Raw genomic sequence first — 20,000 nt, forward strand, 5'->3', positions numbered from 1 at the left:
TTAGAGGGATATCTAAACTGTCGTATCTGCGCACCTCTGGCAAGAGAGTGATAGTGTGAATGATGGTGAGTGTTTCTATTTTTTGGTCACCCTGTCTCAGTGGGAGATGGCCAATATGTTAAAAAAAATTAATTCATATGTATTTTAACATTTAGTACATGAGCTTGTTAAGGATGTACATTATTTTATTGTATTACCGCCACTGACTAAATAATTGTGTGGAATTCATCAGCAGATGTGTGAATGGCTCCTTCACTTTTGTCATATTTAAACAAAAATAATAAATGCTACAATTAGTTGAACCTTAATGTTTCAGGATCCCAGGACAACTGAGTGACAGACGGACGTTACTGGGAGAACTTAACTGGATATTTACTGCAATTACTGACACTATAGCGTGGAATACACTTCCCAGAGGTATGTGCCAATATTAGGATCTCATAGTGAGGACCAGGACTTTTTTATAGGGAAAAAAATGGTAAGTACGCCATCTTAACTAACATTGCACACATGATATTGGTCCATGCATAAGCCAGTAGGCCTGTTGCAGTGTTCTTTCGTATGTTCTTATGTTCACTTGATCTTCACCAGTGACACGCTTTCTTTTACCAAGTCAGCTGTTTCATCCCAAAGGTAGGTTTTAATGAAGCGATGATGAAAGTCTTTCTTTTTTTTCACTCCACCTGCCTCGGTGGAAAACGGCCAGTGTGTTAAAAAGAATTCAGAAGATCATTTATGCAAGATGTTCTTCAAAAAGATGTTTATTTCCTTTGGGAAAGGTAACTAGAAGGGCAGATGACAGTACATCTTTGATGTATACCTTACCTTTGATGAGCTCCAAGAGATTTTCTACTCCCAGAGCATGAAGGTTTTCTGTAGTGTTAAAAGAAAAAGAAAGAGAAAAGAATTACAGTCATGTGATTTTTTACTGAACATTCTTATTGTGTTATAAACTTACTAATATCAGTAATTTCACACATAATTTCTTATTATAAGAAATAACTTTTAAACTATGAGGTAGTAGGTTGGTAGACAGCAACCACCCAGGGAGGTACTACCGTTCTGCCAAGTGAGTGTAAAATGGAAACCTGTAATTGTTTTACATGGTGGTAGGATTGCTGGTGTCTTTTTTCTGTCTCATAAACATGCAAGATTTCAGGTACATCTACTTACACTTAGGTCACACTACACATACTTGTACAAGCATATACATATATACATACCCCTCTGGGTTTTCTTCTATTTTCTTTCTAGTTCTTGTTCTTGTTTATTATCCTCTTATCTCCATGGGGAAGTGGAACAGAATTCTTCCTCCGTAAGCCATGCGTGTCGTTAGAGGCGACTAAAATGCTGGAAGCAAGGGGCTAGTAACCCGTTCTACTGTATATATTACTAAATGCAAAAGGAGAAACTTCTGTTTTTCCTTTTGGGCCACCCCGCCTCGTTGGGATGCGACCGGTGTGTTGAAAGAAAGAAAGAAAGAACTTTTAAACTAGTATTTATAATGTGATATATCTCTTAAGCTATTACCCTATTAAACTGCCTATTTCATTTTTAACTTTGCATCATGTATAATAGCCTGAAATGAGTTATATTGTTGCATTATGACACAAAACATTAGTTTTTGACACACATCAATATTTATTTCTGCAGGCTTCTAGAAAGAAAGGCAGAGAATTCCTGATGATACCCTTACCTTGGTGGGAGATTAGCTAATATGTTAAGAAGTGGGTTCTTCTTTCAGATAATTACTAATAATTATTTTTATAGATTTGTTTCAGAAGTTGTTTAGACAAGATCTCTTGGTTGCAAGTTTATTTCGTAATTTTCTCCTAGCTCAACGCATAATGAGATCATATGACTGCATACCCGTATCTTCTCCAGATCTCCCTCCTACTCACCAGGTACGTTGATTGATACACAGTATTTTCCGCTGCATTTTTTTCATTTGAAAGTCTTAGGATGGGCAGATATTAATGTAGATATTAATAGCAGTTGTAATTGTTGCAGAAGTTAATGGTATGTTTAGTGTGCAATTAGAATTTTGGTCAGAATAAAAGAAGTTGTGTTGTAAGAAATATATTTATGTACAGTACAGAAACTGTATTCTGCGGTCAGGTTCCGTGACTCGCTAAATTTTTCATCCAGTTTGTCTGCTTTTAATCTTCTGCTCACTTGTGCATTACTTCCAGTATTTCTTCCTCCGTTATTCCATGTTATTTTTAATATCATTTATTATTTAAAAGCTGTTTATTATTTTCTTGAATTTTCTTGTTTCAGCATCCCATGTGGGATGCATGGGATTTAGCTCTAGAGCTCTGCCTTGGTCAGCTGCCCACAGCACTGCGTACTGAGGATCCATGCTCACATGTGCATTCTCCATTCTTTGAGGAGCAGCTTACTGCCTTTCAAGTATGGCTTGACTTAGGACATGAACGGAGACATCCACCTGAACAGCTCCCAATTGTCCTCCAGGTGGGAATATATACCATACAAGAGGTTCCCAAGGTACACATTCACACTTTCAAGTAGGACACTATTTTGCTCCATCTCTCTAAATATCAAAACCATCTCAACTACCCCTCCTAAGCCCTGTGCATTATACTTTTGGTAGCCCCGCACTGTCTTCTAATCTCCACGTAAATTCCCTCCACAATACTTGCACCACACATTACTCTCCAGTGTGACATCTCCACTTCCTCCAGCCTACTATTGGATATAAATTATTGTAATATACAACAGGTGTATAATTTAGTGAAGTCTAAGAAAAAAAGGTTCAAACTGACCACCGTTTATCAAATTCTCCTGGAATTGTGTTTGGTCATAAACACTTTCATTATATTTAAAACCTTCAGTAAGCTTTCTTATAGCTAAGTGATCAGTTTGATCTTTCTTTAGGCTTATACTAGTAGTAAAATAAAAATTACTAATATTTGGCAAGTTATATCTGAAAATCTGTCCATTTTCTATAACTTGGACCCTGTGTGCTCTATTATGAGTAAAAGAGAGCGATTGCTGAAATTTTCCTATATATGTTTAAATGTAAATATGAATTATTATTGTTGTTATTAAGATTAAAAGTCATAATACCAAATACCATGACTGAAATAAATCAAATGAAGCTTATAAATTTAAATGAAAATGCGATCATATTTTGGTCCTTTCAGTTAGTTTTTCCCAACTTATGGGCTTGATATGAATTAATTTCATGATTATTTTGTTTCATTTTAGGTTCTGCTAAGTCAGGTGCACCGTCCTCGAGCTCTGGAACTACTGGGAAGTTTTCTTGCACTTGGACCATGGGCCGTCAACCTGGTGCTGTCTGTGGGCATCTTTCCATATGTGTTACGTCTTCTTCAGTCAACTGCAAGGGAACTACGCCCTCTCTTAGTTTTCCTGTGGGCCAAGATTCTTGCTGTTGATCCAGTATGTGCATCTACAATAGTAATACGTACAGTGGACCCCCGGTTTACGATATTATTTCATTCCAGAAGTATGTTCAGGTGCCAGTACTGACCGAATTTGTTCCCATAAGGAATATTGTGAATTAGATTAGTCCATTTCAAACCCCCAAACATACACATACAAACGCACTTACATAAATACACTTACATAATTGGTCGCATTGGGAGCTGATCGTAAACCAGGGGTCCACTGTACTAATATTTTTAAGATTTTGTAATATGTTTAAATGTGCAGTGTATGTTTTAAGTTATTTTTATAATTAGGTATCATTAGAGTGTAGTTTAAACTCTTGTGGAAGATTCTTATCACAACTCTTTGAGTTATAACAGCTTATTTTTATTGACAATCTTGTGATGTATAAACTATTGTAAAATAAAAATAAAATATATTTTTTTTGCAGTGTAAGTACCTTAATGTATATTTTTACAAATAGTTTATTTCTGAACAGCACTTACATCTGCTGGGTTCACATTGCAAGACATGTATTTACAATAAGTGCCTTTGTTTGATATACATATGTTGTGGTCACATTAAAGTACTCCATGTCTTCAGTTACTGTATATTCTGTCATTTGCAAAAGGTTTCTCAAGGAATGTCTTTTGCAGACTCTTTTACTGTACTTATACTGTAATTATCTGTAATGCATGCTGTCAAATATGCAAACTAAATTGTGTAGCTTTCAGTTATGAAATGAATAAAGGATGCTATTTTTTTTATCTCACAGAGTTGCAAGGGAGACCTTGTCCGAGAAAATGGCTACAAATATTTTCTTCAGGTGCTCTCAGATAACTCCATGCCAGTAAGTTCAAGGGGAACTAGGTTTTTTTTTTTTGTAGCATTCATAACTTAACATTTTATGCTTATTCTTTACTACCTTGTGTGATTTGTGTGTATTCACCTGCTTCTTTTGGTGAGATTAAGCTGTAGCTCTTGGGTCCCATCCCCTTAACCATTAATCGACCACTATTATGCCCCAAGGGCTTGTTAATATTTACGTTATAACTCATAAGTGGAGTTAGCACTACTACTAACCCCCTTTCCTGATGCATTTCTGTGCCTCACTATCTTCATGTTGGAGAGAAATGGAATAATATATCACAATAAATAAATGATTGCATTATACTGCATTTGTCTCTCTTATTTTTTTCTTATCTTTTCTGTCTTCTCACTGAAGTTAGTTAGTTTTGCATCCCTGTCCCTAATTTTGATTTTTAGTTTTCTTCTGTGATATTGTGAATCTGTAATTAACAGTCGCTTGCTGGTGCCCTGAGCCTCCTTGTATGAATCATAGTGGGAATCTGGCCAGGGAGGTATCACTGTGCTCTCTTATTTTTTTTGTCTCATAAACATGAGAGAAAGTAAGAATGAGAGAATGAGAAGGTGATAGGGCGAGAGAATACGAGAGCATGAGTGATTTCAGGAGAGAGGATGCGAGAGCATGAGAATGAGAATGAATGAAAATGAGAGGGGACGGGTCAGGATTATCTGACTCCTCACCTGTGTAACCAGAGGAGGCTCTTGCTGAGGGATACATAAATTATAGTGGTCCTGCTGCTGTATCCTTATTCTTTGATGGCCTTTTAGGACTCATTGTAGCCGTGATACACTAACCATTGTACGGTGAAGCTAGGTCCAAGTGGTTTTTATGGCTTGATGTGCTGTTAGTGTGAAGATTCAGGGAACACTGATCAGCCAGACTTGAATCCTGTAGCTGGGAGGTATAGTGTCTGCACTCTGAAGGAGGGGTAGGGGATATTGAGGTTTATAGGAGTTATTTGAATTGTGATTTCTATAAACTTTGAATATCACACAGAGAAACAACCTATGTCACTGTGAGGACTGTCAGGTTGCATCGTCTATGCAACATATCTTAATAGATTGTCTTGTCTATCAGAGTGCATGCAGGATCCATTTTCAACATCTCCATTGCCCCTATTCACTCTCACTGACATTGCTGAAGTCCTACCTTTGATGCAAACTCTCTCATTGACTTCTGAAACTCATCTTTTGCACCAATTTATATTTCTGTTTTACTTGCACTAACCCTCACCCCCATATTTCAGTTTTACTTGCACTAACCCTCACCCCCATATTTCAGTTTTACTTGCACTAACCCCCACCCCCATTAACCTCAAACTTCACACACACTTACTTCTTGCTCATTCTTAACCTTAGCACATTTCTTCACTCACACATACCTTTTCATACTGCTGTATGACCCTCTATGGGTTTAGCACCTAATTTGATTATAATAATGGCAAAACAGTGAATGAATGATAGTGAATGTTTCCTTTTTATGGTGACCCTACCTCAATGGTAGGCTTCCAGTGTGTTAAACTAGTAAAATGAGATAATCAGTACCTATATAAGAAAATGGAATATTAATGACTATATTTATTATAAAATTTACTATTCACAATATGAATATTTCACAACAGTATAATTGATATCACTTGTTACTATTTCTGGATACATTATCAGGCAGAACATCGCACAATGGCGGCATTCGTCTTGGGTGTAATTGTGTGGGAGCATCCTGAAGGTCAGCGTGTTGCTTTACAAGGCTCACTTATGTCCCTTTGTTTAGAGCTGTTGGGTGATTCCCATCCACCACAGAGACAGTGGGCGACACTGTGTCTTGGTCGAACCTGGCATCACCAACCTGATGCCCGTTGGGCAGCTACCAGAGATAATGCCCATGAAAAGCTGTATACACTCCTGTCTGATCCTGTACCTGAGGTATGTAGGCTAATTTTTTATGATTTTTTTTATGAATGCCATTAATTTAGATACAGCATGACATGCCAGTAAACAGTTGCACCTGTACTTAGATCACACCACCTTGGTGGGAAATGGCTGATGTGGTAAAAATAAGAAAAAAAAAATGCTGCAGATCAGTTGTTTATTCATTTTTGGGTTGTCACTTTTACCTAAATCTATCTTAGCACTAAAACATATAAAAAATTAATAAAAAAATATATAATAAATTATGATTTTTGTTTTTTTTAATTTATGGAATCAGAAATCAGATTTGCAATAAGCACTTGTTTTCATAGGATTTTTTTTAGGAGGGTTAGCAGGTGAAATTGGTTGTAATGATAAGATACTTGCTGAGCACTTGGGTATGTTTCATCAACTAGTGGCTTTTACAATCCTGTACAGAGATTATATGTAAGTGACAGTGGAAGAAGAAGTGGAGAAGAATTTTTGAGGTGGTCAGTCTCTCACTGTTGATAGGTGTTCAGTCCTTCAGTCTTAGCATTATCAAGGCAAAGGCTGAGGGTTAAATTAAAGGTCTCAACATCTTCTATCAAGCCTGAGAGATCAAACACTTCAATATTACCTCTCCACTAATATTGTTTCCAGTATATAATCTGTGTAATGGCTGGCAAAAAGGTCTTCATAAAAAAGATAGCAAATGATTGCATGTGTATCTTGTTCATCAGCTTGTCAGTATTGTGTACCATTAAAGAAATGATGATTACAGTATTAGCTTAAAATAACTTTAACAACTTCTCTTTTCAACTTTTTTTTTTTTTTAGGTAATATAAGTTAGGTTCCAGGCTACTGCAGTAAATGCATGTACAGTACACACATTACTTTTGTTATTAAAATATTTTTGTTCTTAACTTATAGTAAGTGGTGAATATATTTATTGTAGGAAGTCTGAATAAATGAAGAATGGGCGTAACTGGAAACCGCTGCATTAGTGAAACACCGTAAAGCTTAGCCCTGTAAAGCAGGGCCCTCCTCTACTGTATTAGGCTTTTGAGTACAAGAGGATTTTTAACCTAATATTGTTTGCATTTAACATAATATATTTGTAAGTACTGTATAGTGCATATTTCAATCTTTCTTTTACTAAGGTTCGTGGAGCAGCAGTATTTTCTCTGGGAACATTCATTAGTAGCTTAGTAAGCCGAGAGAGGACTGACCATGCTCGTGCCATAGACCACACTATTGCCATTACTTTGGCAAACACTGTCACTCATGATGGATCACCTCTTGTTAGACAGGTAAGAATACTGCTCATGGACCTAAATGTGGAGATTGGCATGTGAACAAATCAAACATGAAATATAAGAAATGATAAAAAGCCAGTGACATTTCCAGGTAGGAAAAGTTTTTAAAATAAAAATACATGAACAATAAGTGTAAAAACTATTTTTTGAAGAGAATAGAGCCTAGGTGAGGGAATGCAAATGGAAAATACAGCAATTGCCAAAATAGTCAAAAACAGATATAAGAAGTAGCCTCAGCATGAGGGTTGTGGGTGCACTAGAGAAGAAGGTAATGGTAGTGAACTCCATATATGAATTAAAATGTGACTATGACACTATTCACTGGGGTGGGGACTCAGTGCACCAGTTAATTAATGGTTAACATTTTAATGATAACCCCAGGGATTTGAATTATTTGTGGGACAATCAGGTGATGATAGAACTTGTGAGTTTCCATGCTGCATCCTTCCCCTCCTGGTTGTATGAGCATCATCACTTCATGACTTACTTTTTTTGAGATTTAGTTAAACATAGTGTTTGGCAACCAAATAATGACATAAGGAGAATTTATCATCTATATACAGTGATACACTGTACATCATTTTAATATAACAAATTAGAAAATGGGTACATTGGAAAAATTTGTGGTGCATCCTATTGTAGTTTAGTAGCTGAACAGAGATCAAACAGAAAATATATTAAAAAAAAAAGGCTTAAGAGCTGGAACTTGTTCTCCATGAACAGATAGGTGAACTACACATACATACATACAGTTGTGTGTACCATTGACAGTTAAATAATAAGTACAAATTCTTAGGCAGTCTCAGAGGTTGTGTAATATTCTTCATTAATCTTTGTCAGGAACTGGTGGTGGCCTTGCATTTCCTAATACAGGTATACGAGAGCCACTTCCTAACTGTGGCTCGTCAATACTTCCGTGATGAAATGAGTGATCTCTCACCTCAGTCCCTAGCCTCATCTGCAGATAATGTAATGTCACCCCCAAACATCAGTCGTGTCTTTTCTAGACATGCTGCAAAACAGCTCACTTCTCCAGGTCAGGTATGTATGATCACAAATATTAATATCTTCAGTATATTTGACTTATACTAAATAATGAGTTATCTGCCACACAGTGGGATTACATAGGAATATAATACAGTACATAATGAACATAAAGGCACAATACCGTAACTGGAACAATACATAAATAACCTGCATGAAGAAGAATGAAATTTATGACAGTGTTCTGATCCAACTTGGATTATTCAACAGAATGATGTTAAATGTAGGAGTCATGAGAATATCAAAAATAGTATATGGTAAATCTGAATTGGTAAGATGGTCAATCACAGTTACTTTGGGAAAGCTAAGAGAGGAGTCATTTGTGTGTAAAAAAAAAAATAGCTCATAAACTTTCTTTTTCTCCCACTAGGGTTTAGGATCAAGTCCTGATTCCTCCTTTAATGAATATGTCCACATGTCACCTCTGGGTGTGAAAAGAGCAGTATCTACACACTCCATATCGTCTATAGGTAAGTCAAAGGTGCAAGGTCAGTATCTATGTTAAACATAGAATTTGGTTTAACACCCTCTGTGTGTGTGTGTGTGTGTGTGTGTACTCACCTATTTACTCACCTATTTGTGGTTGCAGGGGTCGAGTCTTAGCTCCTGGCCCCGCCTCTTCACCGGTTGCTACTGGGCCCTCTCTCTCCCCGCTCCATGAGCTTTATCAAACCTCGTCTTAAAACTGTGTATGGTTCCTGCCTCCACTACGTCATTTTCTAGGCTATTCCACTGCCTGACAACTCTATGACTGAAGAAATACTTCCTAATATCTCTCTGACTCATTTGTGTCTTCAACTTCCAATTGTGGCCTCTTGTTTCTGTGTCCCCTCCCTGGAACATCCTGTCTTTGTCCACCTTGTCTATTCCACGCAGTATTTTATATGTCGTTATCATGTCTCCCCTGACCCTCCTGTCCTCCAGTGTCATCAGGCCGATTTCCCGTAATCTTTCTTCATAGGACATTTCCCTTAGCTCTGGAACTAACCTTGTCGCAAACCTTTGTACTTTCTCTAGTATCTTGACGTGCTTTATCAAGTGCGGGTTCCAAACAGGTGCTGCATACTCCAGTATGGGCCTGACATACACGGTGCACAGTGTCTTGAACGATTCCTTACTAAGGTATCGGAATGCTGTTCTCAGGTTTGCCAGGCGCTCATATGCTGCAGCAGTTATCTGATTGATGTGTGCTTCCGGAGACATGCTCGGTGTTATACTCACCCCAAGATCTTTCTCCTTGAGTGAGGTTTGCAGTCTTTGGCCACCTAGCCTATACTCTGTCTGTGGTCTTCTGTGCCCTTCCCCTATCTTCATGACTTTGCATTTGGCAGGATTAAATTCGAGAAGCCATTTGCTGGACCAGGTGTCCAGTCTGTCCAGGTCTCTTTGAAGTCCTGCCTGGTCCTCATCAGATTTAATTCTCCTCATTAACTTCACATCATCTGCAAACAGGGACACTTCTGAGTCTAACCCTTCCATCATGTCGTTCACATATACCAAAAATAGCACTGGTCCTAGGACCGACCCCTGTGGGACCCCCGCTCGTCACAGGTGCCCACTGTGATACATCATTACGTACCATGACTCGTTGTTGCCTCCCTGTCAGGTATTCTCTGATCCATTGCAGTGCCCTTCCTGTTATATGTGCCTGATGCTCTAGCTTCTGCACTAATCTCTTGTGAGGAACTGTGTCAAAGGCCTTCTTGCAGTCCAAGAAGATGCAATCAACCCACCCCTCTCTCTCGTGTCTTACTTCTGTTATTTTATCATAAAACTCCAGAAGGTTTGTGACACAGGATTTGCCTTCCATGAATCCGTGCTGGTTGGCATTTATACTCTTGTTCCGTTTCAGGTGCTCCACCACTCTCCTCCTGATAATCTTCTCCATAACTTTGCATACTATACACGTCAATGACACAGGTCTATAGTTTAGTGCCTCTTTTCTGTCTCCTTTTTTAAAAATGGGAACTACATTTGCCGTCTTCCATACCTCAGGTAGTTGCCCAGTTTCCAGGGATGTGTTGAAGATTGTGGTAAGTGGCACGCACAACATATCTGCTCCCTCTCTAAGGACCCACGGGGAGATGTTGTCCGGTCCCATTGCCTTTGAGGTATCGATGTCCCTTAGCAGTTTCTTCACCTCCTCCTCGTCTGTATGTATGTCGTCCAACACTTGTTGGTGTATTCCTTGCTGGTGTCCCCATCTGATCTGTCCCCCCAGAGTCCTTCCTGTCTCTACTGTAAATACTTCCTTAAATCTCGTGTTGAGCTCCTCACATACCTCTTGATCGTTTCTTGTGAGTTCTCCACCTTCTTTCCTCATCCTTATCACCTGGTCCTTGACTGTTGTCTTCCTCCTAATGTGGCTATACAGTAGTTTCGGGTCAGATTTGACTTTCGATGCTATGTCGTTTCCATACTGTCGCTGGGCCTCCCTCCTTATCTGTGCATACTCGTTTCTGGCTCTTCTACTAATCTCCTTGTTTTCCTGGGTCCTATGCCTCCTGTACCTTTTCCATTCTCTGTTGCACTTAGTTTTTGCCTCCCTACACCTTCGGGTAAACCAAGGACTCGTTTTGGTCTTCCTATTACTGTATTTCTGTTTCCCTTGGGAACAAACCTTTCCTCTGCCTCCTTGCACTTTGTTGCCACATATTCCATCATCTCATTTACTGATTTTCCTACCATTTCTCTGTCCCACTGAACCTCCTGCAGGAAGTTTCTCATACCTGCGTAGTCCCCCCTTTTATAGTTTGGCCTGTCCCCTTCAGTTCCTGTTACCTTCTCCACTTGTAACTCTACTATATAATCAAAACTCAGAACCACGTGATCGCTAGCTCCAAGGGGCCTCTCGTAAGTGATGTCTTCAGTGTCTGAACTGCTCAGGGTGAACACAAGATCCAGTCTTGCTGGCTCATCCTCCCCTCTCTCTCTGGTTGTGTCCCTGACATGTTGATGCATGAGGTTTTCAAGTACCACATCCATCATCTTGGCTCTCCATGTTTCGGGACCCCCATGTGGCTCCTGGTTTTCCCAGTCGATCTCCCTGTGGTTGAAATCGCCCATTACCAGTAACTTTGCTCTGCTCGAGTGAGCTCTTTTTGCCACCTCAGCCAGTGTGTCCACCATCACCCTGTTGTTTTCTTCGTACTCCTCTCTTGGCCTCCTGCAGTTCTGTGGTGGGTTATACATCACTCCAATGACTACTTTATGTTCTCCGGACTGAATTGTACCTACAATGTAGTCTCTTTCTCCAATCATGTCCATGCCTTCCATTTCCTCAAATCCCCATCAGTGTTTTATGAGCAGTGCAACCCCTCCTCCCCCTCTACTCCTTCTATCTTTCCTCAGGATCTGATATCCCGTTGGGAAGATTGTGTCTGTTATTGTCTCAGTGAGTTTTGTTTCTGTGACTGCTATGATGTCTGGGGATTTTTCACTGATTCTTTCATTCCACTCCTCATGTTTATTTGTTATTCCATTCGCGTTTGTGTACCAAACTTTCAGTTTCTTTTCTATCATTGTGGTCATGCAAGAATATTGGGGTTGGGGGAGCAAGAGCCTTGGTGGGGGCCTATATGGGGCTGTGGTGTAGGTGGGGTTTGTGATGATAGGGGTGGGGTCAGAATGCCCATAAGGGACAGCTGTTGGGGTGAGGTTTGTGATATGGGGGTTGGTGGCAGAGGGAACAGTGAGTGGGTTGTAGTATAGGTTGCTCAGTTGCGTTGGGAATGTCGCGGTTGGAGTCTTTTGGTGGGAGATTCTGTGGGGTGTGTTTGCCCTTCCTCCTGTGTCTGGGTCCTGCTCATCTTCGTCATTGCCTCTCGTTCCTCCTTGCGTCTCTGTACCCTCTCTTTCAGTGTAGTCCTTTCTTCTTGTGTTCTGTCGCGGTCGAGGTATACTCTCTGGTACCCCTGTTTGTCCCTCAGTGTGTGCGTGCGTGTGTGTGTGTGTGCGTGTGTGTGCGTGCGTGTGTGTGCACGCGTGCGTGCCTGTGTGTACGCATGCATGCGTACATGCGTGGGTGCGTGCGTGTGGAGGGGAATGATGCATTATCAGGTAGTACACAGTAACAGAGTTAGAGTATATTGTAACATTGAAGCCTGTCCTCACTTGTGTGTCCAGGTGATGACTGCTAAGAATGAAAGTAGAAATTCAGAACAAAATTCGTTAAACTATAAAATCCTTGAGAAACTCACAAATAAGTAAAAAATTATGCCAGAATATTCATTTGCCAGGAAAATTTTCTAATAAAGCAACACAAAAAAAAACAGAAAGGCTTTTAGCAGTTTCTGCTTACCATGAAAATATCAGTGTCTCATCATACACCTAACTCAGAGCTTTCATTGATTAACAGTTCCCATTCTAGTACAGTAGTTAAAATTCAGTGTGGACAGGTGCATGTTTACTGTAAGAATCTGTTTAGTAACAGGAGTAAAATCATACTTATAGTATCCTATCTCCTTTAATGCATTTAGTGTACATAAAATAAATCATTGATTATTCATCAGTTGTTTATTCAGCATTTAGCATTATCTGGCAGTCTCTTTTGTACTGAGCACCTGAATAGGTAATGCAAAAAAATTAATGTGCAAAGAGTGAGAACCATAAAGAATATTATGAATTATTTTTGAAAACCTTCACAACCTCCCCACTGCTGTCAGATATCAGCAATCTACTGTATTTTCTAATTGATAATATTTTAGCATGTACTGTCATGTTTCTTGGATATTGGATAACTTTGTTTTGTCCTGGGAAAGTGATAACCTCTTTGTATTACCTGTAATTAAAACATGTTAAGTATTTTTCCTATACTGGTAAATAAAACATGTTCACTGTTATTTAGCTGTTAAAACATCATGTTGGCAATTTCAGGGACAAGCAATGTGTTCTCTGGTGTAAGCAGCCTTTCATATAGTGGGATGTACTTCAAGTTGTGGCAGACCCTCATCACCCTTGAACATGACCCTTATCCACAAGTTGCTAATCTTGCAAAATTAGTGGTGGACTATGTAAAAAATAAGGTACTGTACTCTATGTTTAGTGGTATTCATGAAGTTGTTAAGCATAAACTGTAGTTTTTTTTTTTTTTTTGGTCTTATGAGCATGTAAGAGGGCAGATAAATTTGACATAGTTTTGCTTACTTTCAGTATACACTTAAATATATTTAACTGTATGTAGCTTTTCTTTGGTAGTAAGTTGGTAGACAGCAACTGCCCAGGGAGGTACTACTGTCCTGCCAAGTGAGTGTAAAATGGAAGCCCGTAATTGATTTTACCTCACAGTAGGATTGCTGGTGTCTTTTTTTCTTTCTCACAAACATGCAAGATTTCAAGTACGTCTTGTTACTTCTACTTACACTTGGGTTACACCACACTTGCATGTACACAAGCATATATATACACACATCCCTCTGGGTTGTCTTCTGTTTTTTTACTAGTTTCCTCTTACCTCCATGGGGAAGTGAAACAGAATTCTTCCTCTGGAAGCTATGCATGTCATAAGAGGCAACTAACATGCTGGGAGCAAGGGGCTAGTAACCCCTTCTCCTGTATACAGTACTAAAGTTAGAAAGAGAAACTTTTGTTTTTCTTTTTTGACTACCCTGCTTTGGTGGGATACCACCGGTTTGTTGAAAGAAGAATATTTTAATCAAAATAGGTAAAGACATGTGGATTAATTTTAGTACAATCTTTTGGAGCTCCTGTTGGCTGGGTTGAAATATGCATTACACCCTGTACTGTAGGTTTATCCTGGTGTTTTCCTGAAAGTACCAATCTTGGCTCAGTACAGTACACTGAATTTCATTGTTTAAATTTTTTTTAGTTAAATTACTGTCCCTAACAAATGGCTTCATTGGTCCCTATCCTCGTCATTAAGTGGAGTTACACTCTAATTATTAGAACCTTTAAGGTATGTAACATCAGATTTTGCTGGAAGCAATTGAAGACACTTTTGTACTTGAATAATGTTGGTTCTTATCTATATGTGGTTGCAGGGATTGAGTCTAATCTCCTGGCCCTGCCTCTCATCCTGTTGCTTGTTGGATTCACTCTCTTCTAGCCTTGTGGACCCTGTCATACCTGCTCTTAAAATTATGTATGGGGTCTGCCTCTACCACTTCTTTATCAGGGTCATTCTACTTCTCAACCACCCTGAAACTTGAAGCAATACTTCCTTACATCCAAATGGCTCATCTGTGTCTTTAACTTTCAGTTGTATCCCAAGTACTTGTTTCCCACCTCTTTAACAGTCTATCCCTATGTACCCTATCACTTCCTCTGAATATTTTATATGTTGCTGTTATGTCTTCTCTGGTTCTTTTGTCTTTCTAGTTTCTTAATTTTCCTTTTTTTTAGGTGTGGGTTTGATGCCGGCACTACATCCTCCATGGTATTAAATGTAAAATACCGGCACCCTAAAAGATGGCTGAGAATATTAGTTTGGAGGGTCATCTGAACTAAGAAAGAAAGAATTAACAAGAATAAATAATAGACAAATTTGTGCAAGTTTGTAACAAGAAAAATCAATTTAATAGATGAGATGCTGCACAAAGAATCAAGGCTAATGAGGAAATGAGTAATAAATATAATATACAATCCAGAATGCATTTAGAGAAGAAAGACATTTTAGATTGTATTTTTTTAATGTAAAAATGTGTAGTGGCATTTGTCATCCCTATTTTTACTGAGACCTCTAGAATACATCGCCTCTGAATATTGAGAGAAAACTGTAGTATACGGCACCTCGTGCTGTGCTTTAGTCTTAATGGCAGATATTCTATTCAGTTTAGTATTTTGATTACTATGCTTACTAACTTTCCAGTGTCCACTGCTTGTGTTTTGGAAGCTTTGTTGCACATCAGTTTTATGGATAGAATATGAATTTGTTACTTGAAAAAGAATTTACATTTCTTTGATAGAGAAAAGATGTATTGTAACAGGTTAAGGTGTCATAAGTCAAAGTATGTCACAATGGGATGCTTTGCCATACATCATTTGTGTTTGTGAATGTATAGATATCTCTTGCTTGTTGCTTCACATATTTTAAGGGTGAAATTTCCTTTGCTCTTTAGTGATTCATGATTGTGTGTAAGTACTGTATATCCTTAGTACATTACTTTTTTTTTTTTTTTTTTTTTTTTTTAACAAGTCGGTCGTCTCCCACCGAGGCAGGGTGACCCAAAAAAGAAAGAAAATCCCCAAAAAGAAAATACTTTCATCATCATTCAACACTTTCACCACACTCACACATTATCACTGCTTTTGCAGAGGTGCCCAGAATACAACAGTTTAGAAGCATATACGTATAAAGATACACAACATATCCCTCCAAACTGCCAATATCCTAAACCACTCCTTTAAAGTGCAGGCATTGTACTTCCCATTTCCAGGACTCAAGTCCGACTATATGAAAATAACCGGTTTCCCTGAATCCCTTCACTAAATATTACCCTGCTCACACTCCAACAGATCGTCAGGTCCCAAGTATCATTCGTCTCCATTCACTCATATCTAACACGCTCATGCACGCTTGCTGGAAGTCCAAGCCCCTCGCCCACAAAACCTCCTTTACCCCCTCTTTCCAACCCTTTCGAGGACGACCCCTACCCCTCTTTTCTTCCCCTATAGATTTATATGCTTTCCATGTCATTCTACTTTGATCCATTCTCTCTAAATGACCAAACCACCTCAACAACCCCTCTTCTGCCCTCTCACTAATGCTTTTATTAACTCCACACCTTCTCCTAATTTCCACACTCCGAATTTTCTGCATAATATTTACACCACACATTGCCCTTAGACAGGACATCTCCACTGCCTCCAACCGTCTCCTCGCTGCTGCATTTACCACCCAAGCTTCACATCCATATAAGAGTGTTGGTACTACTATACTTTCATACATTCCCTTCTTTGCCTCCATAGATAACGTTTTTTGACTCCACATATACCTCAACGCACCACTCACCTTTTTTCCCTCATCAATTCTATGATTAACCTCATCCTTCATAAATCCATCTGCCAACACGTCAACTCCCAAGTATCTGAAAACATTCACTTCTTCCATACTCCTCCTTCCCAATTTGATATCCAATTTTTCTTTATCTAAATCATTTGATACCCTCATCACCTTACTCTTTTCTATGTTCACTTTCAACTTTCTACCTTTACACACATTCTCAAACTCATCCACTAACCTTTGCAATTTTTCTTTAGAATCACCCATAAGCACAGTATCATCAGCAAAAAGTAACTGTGTCAATTATATGGTTTTATATCATATTTTTTTGGTAAGGAAGAAAACAGATTAGCCTTTCTGAATATGATTTGTTTCTGTTGTATTCCAGGTGAGAACAGGCTCAAAAGACTTTGTTGAGCAGAAGGTGGAGTCAGCTCCAGGAACACCAGTGAATAAACCCATGTTCATTGTGTAAGTATTTATTTAACTCACGTTAATTAGTGTTCATTCTTATTCACTTATAGTTCTATGAGCAAACACTCTCCATACAGGGTCTCAGAAATAGACAAAACAGGGCTTAATAATTTTAGTTGGCTGAAGGTTAAGAGGCAAGATCAAGAGCTGGAGCTTAGCCCCCAAACTCAAATATATAATTGCTAGTTAGGGGCTTTAGATCCAAGGAATTGGACCTGTGCTCACCTAACCTACATCAAACATGAATACCTCCCACTTCCCAAAGGTGCTGTTTGACCCCTACAGGTTTAGATCTTTCCCCATGATTTTTTTTTTTAACAAACCAGCCGTATCCCACCAAGGCAGGGTGGCCCAAAAAGAAAAACAAAAGTTTCTCTTTCTAAATTTAGTAATCTATACAGGAGAAGGGGTTACTAGCTCCTTGCTCCCGGCATTTTAGTTGCCTCTTGCAATGCATGGCTTACAGAGGAAGAATTCTGTTCCACTTTCCCATAGAGATAAGCAGAAATAAACAAGAACAAGAACTAGAAAGAAAATAGAAGAAAACCCAGAGGGATGTGTAATTATATGCTTGTATATGTATTTGATACCCTCATCACTTCACTCTTTTCTATGTTCACTTTCAACTTTCTACCTTTACCCACACTCCCAAACTCGTCTACTAACCTTTTCAGTTTTTCTTTAGAATCTCCCATAAGCACAGTATCATCAGCAAAAAGTAACTGTCAATTCCCATTTTGTATTTGATTCCCCTTAATTTAATCCCACCCCTCTCCTGAACACCCTAGCATTTACTTCTTTTACAACCCCATCTATAAATATATTAAACAACCATGGTGACATTACACATCCCTGTCTAAGACCTACTTTTACCGGGAAGTAGTCTCTCTCTCTTCTACACACCCTAACCTGAGCCTCACTATCGTCATAAAAACTACAGCATTTAGTAACTTACCACCTATTCCATATACTTGTAACATCTGCCACATTGCTCCCCTATCCACTCTATCATATGCCTTTTCTAAATCCATAAATGCAATAAAAACTTCCCTACCTTTATCTAAATACTGTTCACATATATGCTTCAAGATAAACACTTGATCTACACATCCCCTACTCACTCTAAAACCTCCTTGCTCATCCGCAATCCTACATTCTGTCTTACCTCTAATTCTTTCAATAATAACCCTACCATACACTTTTCCTGGTATACTCAGTAAACTTATATATTTATTCTAGGTAGTAAGCTGGTAGACAGCAGCTGCCCAGGGAGGTTCCACCGTCCTGCCAAGTGAGTGTAAAACGAAAACCTGTAATTGTTTTACATGATGGTAGGATTGCTGGTGTCTTTTCTGTCTCATAAGCATGCAAGATTTCAGGTATGTCTTGCTACTTCTACTTACACTTAGGTCACACTACACATCCATGTACAAGCATATATGTACACACCCCTCTGGGTTTTCTTCTATTTTCCTACTAGCTCTTGTTCTTGTTTATTTCCTCTTATCTCCATGGGGTAGTGGAACAGAATTCTTCCTCCGTAAGCCATGCATGTCATAGGAAGCGACTAAAATGCCGGGAGGAAGAGGCTAGTAACTCCTCCTCCTGTATACATTACTAAAATTAAAAAGCGAAACTTTTCTTTTTCTTTTTGGGCCACCCTGCCTCGGTGGGAAATGGCCGATTTGTTGAAAGAGAGAGAGAGAGAGATAGATATAGAGAGAGATATATAGATATAGAGAGAGATATAGAGATAGAGAGAGATATAGAGATAGAGATATAGGGAAAGATGGAACAGAATTCTTCCTCTGTAAGCCATGTGTGTCGTAAGAGGCAACAAAAATGCCGGGAGCAAGGGGCCACTAACATCTACATTTTGAAACACAGTATTAAAATTATTTTTGATTAGCCATTCATAATAACAACTCCCTGTAAATACAGTGGGTGTTAGAAAGATGCTAAACCTGCTTATATTTAGCCGTAATTAAAACATTTTCTTTCAGTGGAGGAGATTCTCCACCCTCCTCCATGGAGACATCTCTGCCTACCCGTGCACGATCAAGAAACCATATAAACCATGTAAGTTCCAATTTGTTTGTATTTTCCTTCAAGGTATATTGCTATTAATGCAGTGTACTGAAGTTTTGTAAAGAAAACTTCCTTCAAAGAGCTGTCTTATTGCCAACAAAAATCTCTTGATCCAAAAAAACTGGAGCTGCCATCTCCTTTCTTGGATCAGCACTCGCATTCCGAGTTGTTGTACGAACCCTTATGGCTTATGGGTTTAGTACTTTCTTATGAAAATAATTATAATAAGAAAGATGACCAATATCCTCTTCAAAATGTGGAAGAATAACTCACAAAATTTATATAACAAAAATTTTATACTCAAGAATTACAAAACAAATATACTGTGAAAGTATTTTTTTATTTATGTAGACTCATTAAATTGCTTTTACTTATAGGTTGATGAAGGTGAAATCAGTTTTATGAAGCCAATGATTACCACAGAATTTGTTGAGTGGAGTGCTAAGATATTTATCCTTCCTCGACAAAAGTCTGTTGATGAAATAAATTCCAATACTTCCCCTCTTCATGGCTATTCTGACAGGTACAGTATTATAATAATATTATCATCACAAACTTATCATTTGAGGTGTTGAGGTTCTCATCTGTTGAGACTTATTGATAAAAAATAATTTAACATAGTATCATCTCAAGTGTTACAAGTAGATGTAGACAGGTTTGTATTCTCTGGGCCACACTGCCTTGGTAGGAAATGGCTGAGGTTTTTTTAGGTTGGAATAAAGGTACAGTAACTTCTTTATTTTGGCCAAACTGATGCCAAAAAAAAAAAAAACAAGACATGCAATCCTCTCCTTTCTTATTTCTGGCTTCATGTTAAATTTTTCATTTATTTATTAACACATCTGCCACTTACCACCAAGGCAGGGAGGCCTGAAAAAGAAAAATTTTCATAATCATTCACTCCATCACTATCTTGTCAGAGGTGTGCTTGCACTACAGTTATCAAA

At 38.6% G+C, this 20,000-nt stretch overlaps 1 protein-coding gene across 2 annotated transcripts in view; it reads left to right on the forward strand.

Moving 5' to 3' along the window:
- raptor (regulatory associated protein of MTOR complex 1) overlaps positions 1 to 20,000 on the forward strand; it is a 52,299-nt gene that overhangs the window by 16,406 nt on the left and 15,893 nt on the right. For both annotated transcript variants that reach the window (XM_053785699.2, XM_053785700.2), the window contains exons 6-18: positions 317 to 417; positions 1,771 to 1,904; positions 2,281 to 2,475; positions 3,232 to 3,426; positions 4,190 to 4,264; positions 5,947 to 6,204; positions 7,332 to 7,481; positions 8,328 to 8,528; positions 8,902 to 9,001; positions 13,407 to 13,555; positions 16,880 to 16,962; positions 18,969 to 19,044; positions 19,431 to 19,576. In XM_053785699.2, coding sequence (XP_053641674.2) covers positions 317 to 417; positions 1,771 to 1,904; positions 2,281 to 2,475; positions 3,232 to 3,426; positions 4,190 to 4,264; positions 5,947 to 6,204; positions 7,332 to 7,481; positions 8,328 to 8,528; positions 8,902 to 9,001; positions 13,407 to 13,555; positions 16,880 to 16,962; positions 18,969 to 19,044; positions 19,431 to 19,576 — 1,863 coding nt within the window. The remainder of the gene's footprint in view (positions 1 to 316; positions 418 to 1,770; positions 1,905 to 2,280; positions 2,476 to 3,231; positions 3,427 to 4,189; positions 4,265 to 5,946; positions 6,205 to 7,331; positions 7,482 to 8,327; positions 8,529 to 8,901; positions 9,002 to 13,406; positions 13,556 to 16,879; positions 16,963 to 18,968; positions 19,045 to 19,430; positions 19,577 to 20,000) is intronic.

The sequence above is a fragment of the Cherax quadricarinatus genome, chromosome 35, assembly GCF_038502225.1.
Source record: "Cherax quadricarinatus isolate ZL_2023a chromosome 35, ASM3850222v1, whole genome shotgun sequence".
NCBI classification, from domain to species: Eukaryota; Metazoa; Arthropoda; class Malacostraca; order Decapoda; family Parastacidae; genus Cherax; species Cherax quadricarinatus.